At 44.4% G+C, this 15,426-nt stretch overlaps 1 protein-coding gene and 1 pseudogene across 3 annotated transcripts in view; both read right to left on the bottom strand.

The window, feature by feature from the left end:
* Nucleotides 1-322: 322 nt before the first annotated feature.
* The window catches only part of RAB7A (RAB7A, member RAS oncogene family), a 127,713-nt gene continuing 112,609 nt past the window's right edge, over nt 323-15,426 (bottom strand). For all 3 annotated transcript variants that reach the window (XM_036078490.2, XM_036078489.2, XM_036078487.2), the window contains 3 exons: nt 7,512-7,730; nt 5,647-5,775; nt 323-1,793 (listed from right to left, as the gene is read on the bottom strand). In XM_036078490.2, coding sequence (XP_035934383.1) covers nt 1,698-1,793; nt 5,647-5,775; nt 7,512-7,730 — 444 coding nt within the window. In that variant the 3' untranslated portion in view covers nt 323-1,697. The remainder of the gene's footprint in view (nt 1,794-5,646; nt 5,776-7,511; nt 7,731-15,426) is intronic.
* LOC144380184 (ATP synthase subunit s, mitochondrial pseudogene) lies at nt 7,744-14,990 on the bottom strand (annotated as a pseudogene).

The following is a 15,426-nucleotide window of genomic DNA, read 5'->3' as shown; positions in this document are numbered from 1 at the left end:
GCACAAAGGCTAATCACGCTCATACCCGACAGGCCGTGCACGGTCCCCAGGCACAGTCCATAGTTGCTCCTCCACAGGGACAATGTCTTCTCCATTCAGAGTCCCCACACCCCATCAATGTGATTAAAAACACCAAAACCAAAAACTAGGGACAGGCACTGTAGGGCCGGACGTGACAAGGTCTTTCTGCCTCAAAGGCACCACATGTGCCCAGTTATGAAGGGCTCTTTGGCTTGATAAAGCATCGGCTATGATTAGCTAACATGGTCTCTACTGAGCCAAGGGTCTAGAAGAAGGAAAAAAGACAGGGCAAAGGCAGATGATCTTTGTTCTTGTTACATTTTATTGGCATCACGTTCATCTCTTTACAGAAGAACTTGGCCCACACCCTAGAATGTAGACCTTTGGAAAAAGAGGAAGTGCTCCGTTAAGCAAGCTACAATGCAGGGGCAGATCCTAGGGAGGGTGCAGAACTGCCAGGGTTCCATACCAAAGAAACAGGTTAATGAATAGTGGGCAATACTGGGAGTTGGTGGGGAAAAGGAGAAAAAGGTTTGCTAACCTAAGGATACCACAACCCTGAAAGGAGTGCCTTCTAGAACAAAGGTAAAATCACTAGGACAGATCTGTTAGGATTTTCCTTTTCCTCTTAATCAGCAGGTTGCTGACCTAATAGGGGAGTTTTGAAGTGTGGAGCAGTTGAGGGGGGGGAGAGGGGGGGAGGAAAAATGAGAATTTTAATTTCTGAAACAACAGCCATTTATCCATTGCACACACCACTGTATTATGCAAATCAACCTTTTGGAAAATGTAGACACAGAAGGGAACTAGACAGTGTTCCCCCTGGAGAGATGAAAAGCTTTTTGGCTCGTAAGTCTTTGATAAAAGGCGTACATAATTCTTGTGTCTCCTGTACAGAATACTGCCTCTAGCTGGACTTCTGCATTCTGAGTTGCTAACACTCTGCAATCCAGACAGGGTTCAACCCTCCATCTTACACGCCTGCATTACAGGACTTAAACACATAATCCAAGAATTTCTTACACTAATTTATACATTTTTAATTGGTTGCATATATTAACATGTACTATAAGATTCTTTTCTAAGAAGCATTACATAATAAATGGATACTGTAAAAAGATCTGATTAGTTAAAAGTAACAAGCATTAACAGATACATACAAAACTCAGCCTGATCAGACTGGGTGTGAGCCTGTAATGAAGCATGGGGCACCAGCCTTCCCAAGTGGTAGCCTTCACAGGAGGGAGGGGTGGGGGTAGGGGGTAAAAAGACCACAAGACCGTTAAAAAAATCAGGTAACTAATTAGACACAGATTAACTGTAAACAGTTCTCTCTCCCCAGTGGACAAAAAGAATAAGCTTCCGATGCTGACTCCACACCAGAACGATTTCTACAGCTTGCCTGTCGTGCTGCCGTACAAGGGCTGATGTGGTGGGTGGGGAGACCCCGATGGAGTCATCACAGGCCTGGGCTGGAGTCTGTCTGCTTGTATCAGGGCTGTGTGTGTGTGTGTGTGTGTGTGTAAGGGTGAGTGTGTTTGATGGGGTTTCTTTTGGCAGCTGGATTCGATAGATGACTTTATGTTTTGTTTGGAAGAGGAGAGGGGGCTTGTGTTGGAAGGCCTAAGTGTGTTCTTTGTTTGTGAAGGACTCTGTGCTCTGCTCTCACTGCCCCTTCAGCAACTGCAGCTTTCCGCTGAGGCCTTGGCCCGGTCGTTCTTGTCCAGTTTGATGGGTTCGGGGAATTCGTTGTACAGCTCCACCTCTGTTTCCTGGGCAGGGAGAGAGAGAAAGGTCTGTTACTCAGGGTATAGGGAACTTCCGAGCTCAGCGGTGCTCTTCCACAGCTCTCGGTGGGCAGGGGGCTGGGGGACAGACGCGGCAGTGAAGGGAGGGCTCTGGCAGAAGGTGCTCAATTCTCAAGGGCTGAGCAAGGGGACAACAGGTTTTGTGACAACCCTGGGACAATGTGAAGAGAGAAACGGAGCAGGAAGAGCTGCAATCGATACTGAGCAGTCAGGACACAGCTGACTCATGCTCTCCATCATCATGATGGAGATCTGGTGGCTTGGGGACCACAGCCAGCTCACAAATGCTTTCTGCGTGCTCCTTATCATCTCATCACCAACACTTTGGAAGTCAGACTTCAACATGGGCTGGATTTTGGCAGCTCTTAGCACTTCCACAAGGCAAGTGTGGGCTGGAGCATGAGTGCTTACCTGCCCTCTCAGTCCCAAAACATTCCTCTAGTTCCCTATTTGCCATTCATTTTTCTGGACTGATGGCCCATTTTCTTTTTTTTCCAAAGGTTTAGGAGGGTTTTGCCTCTAAATGCTGCATACTTAGAAACCAGCTATGGATGAATTTTATCACCAACTGTGGTGAGAGGTCATAGGAGATGGACCGTGGTCAGTTTAGTGTGACTTTTTGCTGAAATAACATGTGTCTAGTGAGGAGCAGCTTTCCACTTCCTGGTGCCGGAAAACAGTTTGTTACTTCAACACTGAGCACCTATGTGACAGGCAGTGTTCTATAAAAATAAAAACCTCTAAGAATACACATTAAAAAAACAAAAAGGTTTACTGAGATAAATTCAGTGGTTTTTAGTGTATTCACAAATTGGGCAACCATCACCACTAATTCCACAAATTTTCTTCACCCCACAGAAACCCTGCACCCATGAGCAGTCATTCCCCAGCCCCACCAGACACCCCCAAGCCTTGGCAACCACTGGACATCTACTTTCCGTCTTTACAGATTTGCCTATTTTGGATATTTCACTTGATGGGACATTTGTTATTTCTGCTTTTTGGCTATTATGAGTAATGCTATTATGAATATTCATGTACAAGATTTTGTGTGCAGATTTTTGTTTCTCCTGGGTAACACCTAGGAGTGGAATTGCTGGGTCATATAGTGACGCTTCATGTTTAACTTTTTGAGGAACTGCCAGACCACTTTCCAAAGTGGGTGCACCATTTTACATTCCCACCAGCACCTAGGAGTATATTTAATATGAAAGGCAAAGGATGTGAAAAGTGATACAGTGTCACTGAAGGACAGCACACAAAACCTAAAATAATAGCTGTTACGGACTGAATGTCTGTGTCTCTCCAAAATTTCTATGTTGAAATCCTAATCCCCAGTGTGCTAGTATTAGGATTAAGAAAGTAATGAAGGTGAAATGAGGTCATAAAGGGTGGGGCCCTGATCTGACAGGATCAGTGTGTCCTTGTAAGAAAAGACACCAGAGAGTGGGGGTTCCCACTTGCTCGCGCTTGCTGTTGAGTACAGAGGAAAAGCCACGCACCCGAGGACAGGAGAAAGACGGCGGTCTGCAAATGGGGAAGGGAGCCCTTAGCAGAAACTGAATTTGCTGGCACCTTGATTATAAACCTCTGGTCTCCACAACTGAGAGACGATAAAAGCCTGCTATTTTGCCACCCAGTCTGCAATATTTTGTAATGGTACCCAAAGCACACTACTAAGAGCTCTGATGCACAATCCCAATTAGAATCTCAATAAGGTTTTGTATTTGGGAAGGGTGAGGAAGGAAAAAGGTGGAACTGGAATAAAATTCTCAGTCTAAATGGAAAATGCACCAAAATAGCAAAAAAAAAAAAACAAACAAAAAAAACCCCCAAACAAACCCCAAAACCAACCAAAAAACCCCACAAAAAAGTCTTTTTGTCAGTCACTAGTCACTTGTCAGCAGAGGTCAGACTACAATATAAAGGCAGTCAAATCAAGACGGTCCAGGCAAGGAACATGCACGCTGCCAAACAGACTGGGAAGACCCAATTTTGGAAGACCAAAAATAGATCCCAATATACATGAGCATTAAATACACAAAGGTAATGCTTCAGTCCACTGGGGAAAGTGGTTTATTTAACAATTTGCTGCTAATAATTGAAACAAACTGGCTATCCCGCTCAAAGAAAAAAGGTGAGTCCCTATTTCCTGCCATAAGCCAAAATAAATTTCAACTGAATTAGACAACAAATAATCCAGACACAGGAAACCCAGACACTTAAAATGACACACCTAACAAAAATTACTTTTTTCGATGCCCCAGAAAGACAGCAGAGTTGGAAATGTCACTTGCCATACCGGTCAAGTTAATTCCGGTTCACAGAAGGCTCACGGGAAGCGGCGGGCGCCCAGGCCAGTGCCACGGGCTGGCGGTGTGCAGCAGGGGGGCCCGACGACTGGCCGCACGGCAGCAGGGCCCCACACGGTGCCGGCCATTTGCTGCTGAGCAGGAAGAGAAGGACTGAAGTATGACTGCCTTTGAGGAAAGTGATCTGGCACCATCTTTTGAAAGCGCACGTACCTTTCAATCTAACAATCTTACTCCTGAGAGGCTAGCGTGTAGGAACAAAAAAACATTCTAATAAGGCTACAGGGACAGCAATATTCAGAGAGAAAAACTGTTGGTGATGCCAGTCAGCAGGGAGCTGGTGGAGACAATTCCCCAGACCTGTTTAGATTTGCATGCAAGTGTAGGAACACGAGGAAAAGCATATTCAGTTACTGACCTAGGTGTGAAGGTGGGTTAAAGGAAGGGGGGAGGGGGAGGCAAAGGCCTTGGGCCTGCATCCTGTTTATCAGTGTTGCTCAGTGAGGGCTCTCCTAGTGTTTTGGGTGGATCGATTTCTTTCATCACGGAACACTCAGTGCAGCCTCCAGCCCTTGGAACAACCCATTCCAGGTACTTCCCTGCCCACAGGTCCAGATGCCCTGTCCTGCTGAGAACTGGTACCTTCTATAAACCCAGTTTCCTGGAGCTGGCAGAACCTGCCTTGCCCTTTACAGCCACCACGTGCTTCCTTAAAATGTTCTCCGCATCTTCTGGTGTGCACCTCACCTGACACTCACCCGCTCCCCAAGTCTGACCATCACAGATGACTGATGGTGCCTCACAATCTGTCCTAACTCACTGGCCCCCAAAGAGCTGCTGAATCAAAAGAGCCTTCAACTCCCTCATGTCAACAAGAAGTAACAGTCTCTTTTTCTGGGAACAGCTGAGTAAACAACATAAATCAGAAAGAACACCTCACTCAAGGAATACAGTTCCCAGAACTTCTGGTTAAGCTTTCCTTCTGGTGATCTGGTGATCCAATATAACCAGTTATGAGAACGCCAAGAGCAAGCCCATCTCATTCCATCCTCACAACCACCCTCCAAATCAAGTATTATTTGACAGAGGAGGGTATGGAAGCTCAGAAATGATTTAAAAACAAACAACAAAAAAAACTAGGTCTAATGATGGGTAGCAGACCTGGGATTTGAATTCAAGTTTATCCCCTCCTTCAGTAGGAGCCATCTGACCAAGGGCCTCCTAGTGGTCTCATCTCCTAACAGCATGCAGAGAGAGTAAGAACATACCCAAATAAGGGTGGCCTCAGCCTGTCTTCATTGCCCTTGCATTGTATAGGTTATTCACAAACAAGTGGAATTTCTGGAAGCTTTAGCAGAATGCCTCATTGCCTTCCCAGATAAACACACGGGTTCTTCTGGCTACATAGAAAAAAGAGCTAAGAAAGATTAAGGACAAGAAAGCCAGGCAGGGGCTGGGTTGATGGTCAGTCACCAGAGGGAGCCAGACAGCTGCAAGAGACCCACCTGTTTAAGTGCATTCCGTGCAATTGTCTGGAACGCCTGCTCCACATTGATGGCCTCCTTGGCACTGGTCTCGAAGTAGGGAATGTTGTTTTTGCTGTAGCACCAGGCCTGTGCCCGCTTTGTGGCCACCTGGAAGAGGAAGAAGGGTGTACGTGTGCTCCCGATAGAGGCAGCTAGCACGGGTGAGGGAGCAGACCGGGGATGAGGGTGTGCGGGGGTTCAAGGAAGGGAGCTGCAGGCCTGGCCAAGGTCATGCTGCTGGCTCTGTGTAATACCGCTAGGCCTCAAACCCAAGCCCATTCTACAGTCCATAGGTTCTGACCCTTAGCTACACTTACAGGCAGACGATGAAAGAGTAAGCAGCTAGCCTGGGAAGTACTGAATTGTTTCTCTTGGGACCTCAGAGGTCCCAGCCCAGGAAATGCCTGGCAGCTTGGTCTCAAGGTTTGCAGTCCCATCCCCATTACTGCTAGTGTCACATCACCCGTACCACCGAAGTCTGCAGCTCTCACTGACAGCCCTGCCTCTCCTACCCTAATTCCCCACCCCTAGCCCACTTCCAGGCATGAGAGGACTGTCACCTAAGGGAGAAAAAGAGATCAATGGCCAGAAATAAACCAAGCTATAATTAAGAGTCTATGCTCCCAAGAGAAATGCTATTTCAAAGTAAACCAGAGCAATTTTACTCAGAAGCCCAAAGCACACATGGAGATCCAGGCAGGCCCCTGAGGTGCAGGAGCACTCGAGAATGACAAAATCTAATTATCTCCTTTCGAGTACAGAAGGAGAACTGAGGCTCAGAGGGCAAAGACAATGGCCCAAAGTGAGAGCCGGCTGGAGACAGCATGGGGATTTAAACCAGGTCTCGTGGGCCCTGGTCCTCAAAGGGTGCTGACCGGAAGGTAGTTCACATTCCCACAGGTACCTTTCTGGAGCCATTCTGGGCTTTGCATAGAACCCACCAAACCACAAGTCACCTTAGAAGCCAGTGTCTCTCATAGAGAGGAAAACAGTAACCGGCCAACTAGAAAGCCACCATTTCCCAAGCTCCTCCTGGGTGCCAGGGCTTCTGGGTACACTGTCATCTGATCCCAGAGCATTCTTGTTATGTAAGTGAAGATTCAGACTCCAAGAAATATTCCCAAATTAAAAGTGCATGAGCCAGGCTTTAAATGCAAGTCTGCCTTTAAATCCAAAAGACCAAAATGCAGACTGCAACCGGCCTCAAGTCAAATTATTTCATAGGGACCAAAATGATGGCCAGTACAGGCAACTCCACAAAGTGGACTTGCTCTTCTCTTGGCATAATTTCAAAGGGAATAGCACTGCAGACTTTCACTGCCCGTTCTGCCACAGGGGAAGCAAAAACGGTATGCCTTTACTAGACTAGGAAGCAAGGCCCGATTCCAAGGACTGGGCAGGTAACTAGTTAGTTATGCCTCCCCTCTACCCCACTATGGGGGCACACATACACAGAGGTATGCTGGGGACTGGTCCTTAAGGCACATGGCTTTTTACCAATCAAAACCAAAAACAGGGGCACCTGGGTGGCTCAGTCGTTAAGCGCCTGCCTTCGGCTCAGGTCATGATCCCAGGGTCCTGGGATCGAGCCCCGCATCGGGCTCCCTGCTCGACGGGAAGCCTGCTTCTCCCTCTCCCACTCCCCCTGCCTGTGTTCCCTCTCTCGCTGTCTCTGTCAAATAAATAAAATCTTAAAACAAAACAAAACAAACCACCCACTAAAACCAGTCCCTGTCATCTGAAACTTAGCTGCCACTTTTAGAAGGCCCAGGAGCCACGCGACCTAAATGAGGGTAGATTCATAAGCCTCCACATTTAGGATTCCCACTATCTTTAGCACTTACTTGTCTGTTTTCGAGGTCAATCTTGTTTCCCAACACAACGAAGGGGAAGTTTTCAGGATCCCGGGGACTGGCCTGGATGAGAAACTCATCTCTCCAGCTATCGAGGGTTTTGAATGTGTTGGGGGCAGTAACGTCAAATACCAGAACGCAGCAGTCTGCGCCTCTGTAGAAGGCCACACCAAGTGACTGGAACCGTTCCTGGCCTGCTGTGTCCCAGATCTGCGAGAGAGAAAACATTATTCCTTGGGGGGCACAGCACTAGGAGTGGGGGATGCCAGAGGAAACGAGCTGCATTATGGAGCCACCGAGAGACAAGCGACTTCAGATTTCAGAATTCAGGAAGTAGAGTGCAGCACCAGAGTATCCCACACAGCCCTGACAGAGAGTATATGTGATTGCATGTTCTGCGGAGGGCAGACAACGAGTCTGAACTCTGCTAGAAAATGTTTTCATCTTGATCTTGGCGGTGGTTCCATGAATAGATATTTATGTAAAATTCATGATATAAACTTAACATTTATGTACCCTGGGAACTTTCTGGGGGTGATGGAAATACAGGGACATAATTACACACTGAATTGTACATTTAAATCTACATATTGTACTATATATAAAGTTTACCTAAAAAAATCAGAATGTTTTATTTATATTACAACTCAATTAAAAAAAAAAAAAAGGCAAACAAAAACCCCTGAGAGAGAGAGATGAAGGGAAAGACAACAAGGACATACTTTAGAATAGAGGGGAAAGCCAGCTTTTAATCAAAAGAACACCAGGTACTACTGCCTAGCTCAAAGAACTTCATATCGTTCATTGCCATGCTAGGTTCGAGAGCAAGGATGGATTTCCTTACTGCCCTAGATCCCTAACAAGGCCACCCTGGTCAGCCTGAGAGATGGTGAGTGTTCTGAGGAATGGTTCCACACCCCCAGCAAGTCATCTGGTTTAAGAAAGTGGGGGTCAGAAGCAGCATACCATTACTTCTAGCTGACATGGGTCTTTAACTGTTGGATTCACTGTTTGCAGGGAACCCACTTAACTTCAGAACAACATAAGAACTTGGGCCATCCCTTATAACCCAAATAAATGGCAATTTTATGTCCAAATCACCAGCCAACTACCCCAAAGGCCCAGGGTTTGAACCAAAATGGGAGTGTGGGTTGGGCCACTATAGCTTTATCTCCAGAACCAAATTTTGCAGAAGGATGGTTGAGCTCCTTTGTGAAGGCTTTCTCAGGCGGTCAGTCCTGCCTCCCTCCAACTGATGCAGAACACTTGGGGAACCCGTCAAGTGTCCCTAGGCCATACACAGATTGAGCTCCCAGTTCAGGTAGGAAGAGCACCCTATAAGACGAGGTTATGATGCTTGATTAGAATAAGTAAATAGGCACAAGAGAAATAACAGGACAGGGCATTAATCTGGGATTCACATTTCTTTAATACTACCAACGTAATCAAAGCTCATGATGTTCTACTAAATCCCCTAACACCTCCCAAAATATTCTCTGAAAGGAGTCCTAAAACCTGTGCAAATCCAGACAGTTGATTTACTCTTGGGGACCGGCTCAAATGACAGTGCAGCAAACAGGAGCGGAGCCAGAACTTAGATACTGACTGGAGGGCTGGACACAGCAGCATTAGAACCCCCTAGAGAAGGTCCAGTAAAGCAATAGGACTACACAACTCTAAACTCTGGCCCACAGACTGGCCAAGAATAGCTCAGGCCAACAGCATGCTGGAAGGGGGCTACTGTGGTTACCAATGTCAGGGCTGAGCAAAAGTGCACATTTCAGCTTTCTGTCAATGAACAGTCCCCAAGAGCCCAAGTGTTACTCCTATGAGGAGGACAGGTCTGAGAAACCCGCCTCAGCCTTTTCTTCCAATGCGCATGACCCTCCATAACCAGAACATGAAAACATGGCTGACAGGACCCTTGGCCACAACTGTGAGAGCAGGGAGCCTGACCTTGGCAGCCCACTCCATCCCCAGGAAACCCCAACCACTACATAAACTATCTATACGCACTTCACTCTGGGAAGAATCTTTCTAAAATAGGACATGCCCTAGCAGCCATGGGAGGTCAGCCTGACTGTATAGTAGAGGTAGGAGGCTGTCATGAATGTCTGTGTGTGGCATAGGAGTGCTCAGGCCATTGGTAAAAGAAGCAGCCACTCAAATAGAACCAGAAGGAAGTGACGATGACTTTGATATAAGGGTGAAGACAAACTCAAAGGCAATTATTTTCCCTGCCTCTCATCAGGATGGGGAACTAAATGCAACCCCCACTACAACAAACAAAGCACACATATGCAGACAAAATTCGATCTCCGGTGCCAGTGGATACCCAGTAGAGGGACTGCGGGTGATGTCTGCTTTTGTGCTTTTCTGGTTTCCCAATGTCCTACAGTGAGTATGTGTCTCTGAGTGAAAAAATGAACCCTTTCTCGTAACAGGGAGACTGATCGATGGAGGGGGACGCAAGAGCCTGGTCATACAATAAGGAAAGTAGAAACAGACAACTATTTCTATAAAGAGAAAGTAGGAAAAAAACAGAACTTAAATCTAGGCTTGGACAAATTAAAAAAAAAAAATTTTTTTTTTTTCCATTAGAGAAGTAACACTGTTACTACGTAAACATTTGGGTAAGTAAAGCCAAAGCTAAAAAACCCCCTGAAACACTTGGCACCCTCCCACACAGAGAGCATCTTCATTAGCTCATTTGTTATTCTAGTTATCCAGGCTGTGGCGTTTTACGTAGCTGAAATCTCACACCACGCATCACGCCGTGTGCCCTCCCCATCACTCCTCTCTGCCCAAGTGACACATCACAGCACTCTCTGACAGGAGCTCCCACCTTTACTGCTGCCCAACAAACTCAGCGAACAATTTCACTCTTGTTTTTTAAAAACATATTGCTGTCAAATTTCCACAATTTTAAGGACCTCAGGAATGAATGTTAACTTACAGAGCCTCTTCTATATTTCCGATTGCTTGTTTAGGACAGAATCCCAAGAGGAGAACTCTATGACTTTTTTTTTTTTTTTTTTTTAAGATTTTATTTATTTGACAGAGAGAGACACAGCAAGAGAGGGAACACAAGCAGTGGGAGTGGGAGAGGGAAAAGGAGGCTTCCTGCTGAGCAGGGAGCCCGATGTGGGGCCCGATCCCAGGACCCTGGGATCATGACCTGAGTCGGAGGCATACGCTTAACGGCTGAGCCACCCAGACGCCCCTAAACTCTACGACTCTTATTGGAACCAAACGGGTACTTGGAACTCAGATAACAGAGAAGGCAAAGTAAGGCATTAAGAAGTGAAGCTGAAAAACTGCGCAGTTATTCTTTGCAACTTTAAAAAATTAATTTATCTTCACACCTAGAAACGTAAAGTCCTATGACTGTGATCTCTTAAAATTTTTAATATTTTATAGCACACCCATATATCTATTTACCCATACTCTAATGTGACAAATATTAACACTGCCACAGTAATGTCAGTTTGTTTTTGTTTTTGTTTTTTTAAAGAAACAGAGTTAACCCTTCCTCACAGCATTCCCTTTCCTTCCTCCCTAGACGTGAATGGGTCCTGAAGAGTTAACGGTCTACATAAATAGTATGATCCTGTACATCTTTTTGCAACTTGCTTTTTTTCCTTTTCCAAAGGTTAATGGCTATATAGCATTCCACTACCTTAATATATACACTCTATTCCCTGGTCATCTCAGCAGCAAGGAGCATTCTTCCTACACTTCTCTTCCTATGCCCAGAGCTAAGTTTCTCTAGGCTCTCTTCCTAGACAGAGAATTGTGCATGCTCAACAATGGAGAGCAAAATGGTAGTCTCTACTGAAAAGGGCTGCACTGATACACTCCCACCATCAACTTGACAATATTCTACTCCCTATATTCCAGCCAAAGCTTGATTTTGTGAGCCTTTTTTCCCCCATGTCTATACATTTATAGCAACATGCTTTATTAACTTTAAAGTAAAATGTAGGGCTCCTGGTGGCTCAGTTGGTTAAATGTCTGCCTTTAGCTCAGGTCATGACTCCGGGATCCTGGGATTGAGCCCAGAGCCAGGCTCCCTGCTCAGTGGGAAGTCTGCTTCTCCCTCTCCTCCTCTCTGCCACCCCACCCCAGCTTGTGTTCTCTCTCTCAAATAAAATCTTAAAAAAAAGAATATCTGTGTTATACATTTAAATCACTTTGAAGAACTCTATCTACATCAAGACATATCTATATAAAATGAGGAATATATTAGAATTAAAAGGTTATCTGGGTTTGCATTTTTCTTAAAATGCACATAAATTCTCACTTCCAACTCTAATTTCAGTATGTCATGTCTGAATATTTACTTTCTACATGAGGGACTCTTTGCTTTTAAAATGTTGTGGTATGACCACCTTTTAGTTCTATTGATGATAAATATATCTAAATAATTTCAAATGAGGGGCGCCTGGGTGGCTCAGTCGTTAAGCATCTGCCTTCGGCTCAGGTCATGGTCCCAGGGTCCTGGGATTGAGCCCCACATCGGGCTCCCTGCTCCGCGGGAAGTCTGCTCCTCCCTCTCCCACTCCCCCTGCTTGTGTTCCTGCTCTCACTATCTCTCTCTCTCTGTCAAATAAATAAATAAAATCTTTAAAAAAATAATTTCAAATGATACTTTATATTGAAATAGGACACTTTTCCCCCCATATCCATGATTTACTTACTTTATAACCAGAAGTTTGTTCCTCCTAATTCCCTTCACCTATTTCTCCCATTTCCCACACCCACCCCTCTGGCCACCACCAGTTTGTTCTCTGTACTGAGGAGTCTGTTTTTGTGTTGTTGTTTATTCATTTGTTTTTTTAGATTCCACATATAAGAGAAACCATATGGTATTTGTCTCTGTCTGAATGATTTCACTGGGCATAATACTCTCTAGGCCCATCCATGTTGTTGCAAACAGCAAGATTTCACTCTTTTTATGGTGAGTACCACATCTTTATCCATTCACCTGTAGATGCTTCCATTTGAAATAAGACACTTACTGAATATTATTATTTTACTTCAAGTCTAATTTTAGTTCTAGAGAAGGTGGTCCTATCTCAAAGGGTTGGACAAGGTTTTCTTTTTCTCTTAGTCCAGGAAGATCACTTTAGAGCAAACACTTGAGGTTTCTTAAGTGATGCAGAGCAACGATGCCTCTGTCTGTGATACATCCACATGAAATTATTTCCAACATGCTTTTATGTAAATTTTTAACTTTACAAAGTCTCTCCGAACAGTCAGGCTCAATATAATGACACTTGCATGACCTTGTTTTTCCAGCATGCTGTTAGCCCTCCATGTGATCAAATCCAATGCTCATGATTTAAGAGCAGTGGCATCAACTGCCTGAATTCTGTTTGTCTAGAGGGCCTGATGAGAGGTTATGTCCTTCTGCCAACTCTCCTGGCCCTGGTAGCACACCACAGCCCAACAGCACAGCCACTTGGATGCCGCCAGTCAGGGCTGACATCCACTTTATTCAACCAGCCCCAGAAGTATCTGTAGTCACATGACCATGGGAGTTTCTTTAAGCCACCCAACTGCTGGGAAATTTTTCCAAAAGAGCATCTTTTGATAGCATTGAGAGGGAGGGAGGGAGTGATCCCTGTGTCTATAGCAGTGTCACCCTGCCCCCGTCACCTTTTTAAATTTGTAATTCCCTGAAATCAAGCCACTGGACATTAAAGGTTTCTTCTGATAGTTGCCTGTTGATGTCTGTTGTCCAGTTATCCACGGGGTTGTTGACTGGATACTATTATGCATTATCAACATTTTTTCTGGTCTGTGGTTTTTATTATTTGGGAATCTTGTTATTCAAATGTTTAATTTAATGTAGTCTACTATTGATCTTTAATCTTTTATGATTTGTGCTTTCTCTATTTTAAACACCTAAGGTAAAACAATTATTTTAATTTGTAAAGTTTTCGTTTTGTACTTTTTTCATTCAGGTCTTGAACCCTCTGGTTACTCCCCACCCAAAATAGAAAACCATGGGCCCACTCCACTGACTGTGTAACTCCCCCTTTCCCTACTCTTTTGGAAGCCGCCTCTCTACTCAGTGTCCAGCTAGGTGTGCCCTGCTTGAGTGCCCTCTGTTCCCTTGATCCGCATGTCTCTGACAATATCACACTGTTTAAATTACCATGGCTTCATAGTAAGTTAACTTTAAATTTTTCTCGCATACTTGATTCCATCTAATGTTTAATATTGATGAATTTCTAGCGTCTTCCTGAGCAATATAAGGTATCCACAGCAACCACTAATCTTCCCTAACACATTAAATTACATAGGTCTAATCCTGGTTTTCTGTGATAGTTTGGAAGTTACATGTTCTTACTATTAGGGTCATAATTCTAACAATAAATATATGCATACAATTAAAGTTTATCTCAGTTTATCTTCTTATCTCAGACCTTTCTAAATGGAATCACTTTCTTTCTGTCTGAAGTACATCTTTTAGAATTTTTGCCATAGAACCTAAGGATGTACGCTTTCATTCTTCCAGGATATTTTTAGCAGGGACAGAACACAGTGCTGAAGGTTTCTTTCAGAATATATTCCGCCTGTTGATTTCTACTGTTACTGTTGAGAGTCAACTGTCAGTCTCATTCCTGTTCCTTTTTAAGGTCATCTTTTTCCTCCAGATGCTTTCAAGTTTGTCTTTTGTTTTTGCAATTTCATTATAGTATGTCGAGATTTCTTTTTTATTTATCCATCTTGGAATTTGGGCTTCCTGAATCTGTAGACTAGTGCCACATCAATCCTGGAAAATTCTCGACAAATACCATCTTTGATCTATTCTCTTTCTTTTGAGATTAAAAGGAAGTCTGACCTATCTACTGAATCCTGTTTGTACTTCTCTTTCCTATCATTCTTCCTTTCAGCCCTCTTCTGGCATGTCCTATTTGCTGCTAAAAACATTCTTGGATTCCCACCTTTTGGTTATTATATTTCATTTTTAGAAATTCTATTAACCTACACCACCTGTTTAGTTTCTTCTCTCCAGATACATAAGATTGCCTTATTTCTTTAAATATAAAAACCACTCTGAATGATCAGGGAGCCTTCCATTGGTTCTCGCCTTGTTTTCTTATTTGGATTATCTTATTGCACGCTGCTAAAAGCCCGTGAAAAATATGAGGATTCCTCAAGATCTAGGATGATGATGACTCTGTCCAGAGATCATGGTTTTCATTTACTTCTAGTCTTTCAAGCTGGCTACAATAGCATGAGGGCCAGCCTTTTGTTTCAACCTTTCAGAACACCTTCTCTGCCCTGCTGTTTCCAGACTCCAGTGACCTGAGGTTCTCCAGCTGGAGTTCACTCCAGCTGTGCAGCCCTGCAGGGTCCCAGCTTAGTAGGGTACATGGGGCTCTACGATAATAGCCCCACACCCAGAAGGAGCTGGGTTCTGACTTTGGAATCAGCCTGCACTGCTGTCGAAGCCATAGCCTGGCTCTATAGCTGTTTCTCCTGGTACAGGAAGCAGCTTTTAGTCTGGCTGGTGCACATGTAAAATCTGCAGGTAGTACTTTACACCAACAGCCTGAAGGCATTCCATTCCCTTCTGCCTCCTGTCGTCCCCGAGAACTCCTCTGTTAACCTTTGTAAGTAATCCTTCTTTTCTCTCTAGTTGCTCTTCTAATTTTGCTTTTGGTGTTCTGCAATTTTGAGTCTTCTGGGTAATTTGCTCAGTTCTCAAAGCTTACTGTTTTCTTCAGCTGTGTTTAATCTGTAGGTTAACTGTTCATTTGGTTTATCACAATGACTATGTTTTCACTTCTTCAAGTTCTAAGTTCTCCATATCCTCATTTTTTTATAGTATCCTTTTTCATTATGGTTTCAATTCCTTTTTTAAAAATCTCCAGTCATTGTGAACATTTTT

This window comes from Halichoerus grypus, chromosome 1 (genome assembly GCF_964656455.1).
Source record: "Halichoerus grypus chromosome 1, mHalGry1.hap1.1, whole genome shotgun sequence".
NCBI classification, from domain to species: domain Eukaryota; kingdom Metazoa; phylum Chordata; class Mammalia; order Carnivora; family Phocidae; genus Halichoerus; species Halichoerus grypus.
This window is presented reverse-complemented; position numbering and strand designations above follow the sequence as displayed.